Source organism: Callionymus lyra, chromosome 5 (assembly GCF_982586985.1).
Source record: "Callionymus lyra chromosome 5, fCalLyr1.hap1.1, whole genome shotgun sequence".
Classification (NCBI taxonomy): Eukaryota; Metazoa; Chordata; class Actinopteri; order Syngnathiformes; family Callionymidae; genus Callionymus; species Callionymus lyra.
In genome coordinates, this window is record NC_141822.1 from 4,606,353 (window position 1) to 4,608,082 (window position 1,730).

Genomic DNA, 1,730 nt, shown 5'->3' on the forward strand with positions numbered 1-1,730 from the left:
GAATTAAAATATTGAACTCAATGTGTCAAATATATATATAATCTATATATTTATATATTTAAAATACATTATTCAAAAAGATAATTAATTGATATAGATTAACATTTCAATAAGAACAAATAATCAATCAATCAATTTTATTGATTAAACACTTTAAAAACTACAACAGTCGATACAAAGTGTTGTACAATGACATGAAAGTACTAAGAAAGCAGTTAAAACACACAAAAATAAAAACAATGTCAAATAAAACAAGTCAAAAGCACTAAAAACAGCTCAGAGTCTCATGCTGTGTTAAAAGAGAATAAAAGTGTGTTTTAAGACGAGATTTGAGTGAATAAAAATCAATGTTTCTATATGTACATTTTTAAAATACAGCATAACTCAACATAACACTGAATCCAAGGATCTGGTTTCTCTGATACAAGATATAGTTTGTGTTGAACTCATTTTCATCTTTACTTCTTTGGAGAAAATCTTTTTTTCACAAAATCAAATTCCTTTCAGACTGTAATATTGAATCCAAACCAAATGTACATCAATTCTTCTTCTTTCTGACTCCTCGTGGACGACTGGCTGTGTAAGTGTGTGTATTGTCAAGAATCTGATGATACGTATCACGATACAGAGGCAACCATAACATCCAATGAGATACTGTAGTAACCAGGATATATTTGTAGTACTGTGGAGTACTTGAGTAACGACTGCTGCCATCATCACCGGATCATGAAGGTGTTTATTAAAGAAGATTTAAAGAAGACTCGTCATCATCAGGAACAATCCAATCACAGAGGTTCTAATCCAGTCACATGACGTCACTGTGTCTTCACTGCGGCACAAACGACAAACGTTCTCAGAGACGTTCATCCAAACATTGAAGCTTCATGTGATGATGTCACTCCTGGAGACTCACAATCTCACTGTCGTCTACTTCAGCTTCACAAACTCACACGAAGACTGAACCCCGACTCCAGCATGAAGAGGTTGAGTGAAGCTGGTCTGGACTCTGTGGAGGAGAGTCATGGTCTCAGAGACGCTGTAGAAGGACAGAAGACCTGCAGAGTGATCCAGGTACACCCCCACTGTGGAGGGTCTGACACTGGAGACTTCAGTTGTGATGTTGTTGTGTATAAATGAACAACCAGAGTCGGGACACCATAAACTCCAAGATTTGGCATTCAATCCAAATAAACTTTCATCTCCTGATCTGCTGATGTTCTTGTATGAAACTGATACATGAACACGTCCTTCTGTTATCTTCACCTCCCAGTAACAACGTCCAGTCAGAGACGCTTGACTCAAGACCTGAGGATATTTATTGAATCTGTCTGGATGACGAGGACGAGGCTGACGTTTTCCCATGTTTTTCACTTTCTTGTTTCCTTCAGACAACATCAACCATGAGTCTGCAGTGTTTGGATCCAGAGTGATGTCCTGTGAGTGTGTGAGGAACTGCTCTCTGGTCTCTAGAAGGAACATCATGGAGATGTCGGTCCACATGTCTCTCAGAAGGTCCTGGACTTGGTCTCTGCAGGCTGACACGGCTGCTGATACTTCCTTGAAGCGACGGTGAGTTTGCTCAAGGGTCGTGGAGGAGGTCGTGTCTTCACTGACCTCTGAGAGTGAGGTCGTGTCTTCACTGACCTCTGAGAGTGAGGTCCAGTTCTGCAGGAAGATGGTGTGACTGTCGGTGAGTGACAGCTGCTGCAGCTCAGCCTCTTTCTTCTTCA

General features: G+C 40.1%; 1 protein-coding gene across 1 annotated transcript in view; it reads right to left on the bottom strand.

Annotated features, from left to right (window-relative positions):
* Positions 1–231: 231 nt before the first annotated feature.
* Positions 232–1,730, bottom strand: part of LOC148079088 (tripartite motif-containing protein 16-like) — a 2,322-nt gene continuing 823 nt past the window's right edge. Inside the window, exon 1 of the mRNA XM_087790546.1 lies at positions 232–1,730. This exon is cut by the window's right edge and continues 823 nt beyond it. Coding sequence (XP_087646672.1) covers positions 928–1,730 — 803 coding nt within the window. The 3' untranslated portion in view covers positions 232–927.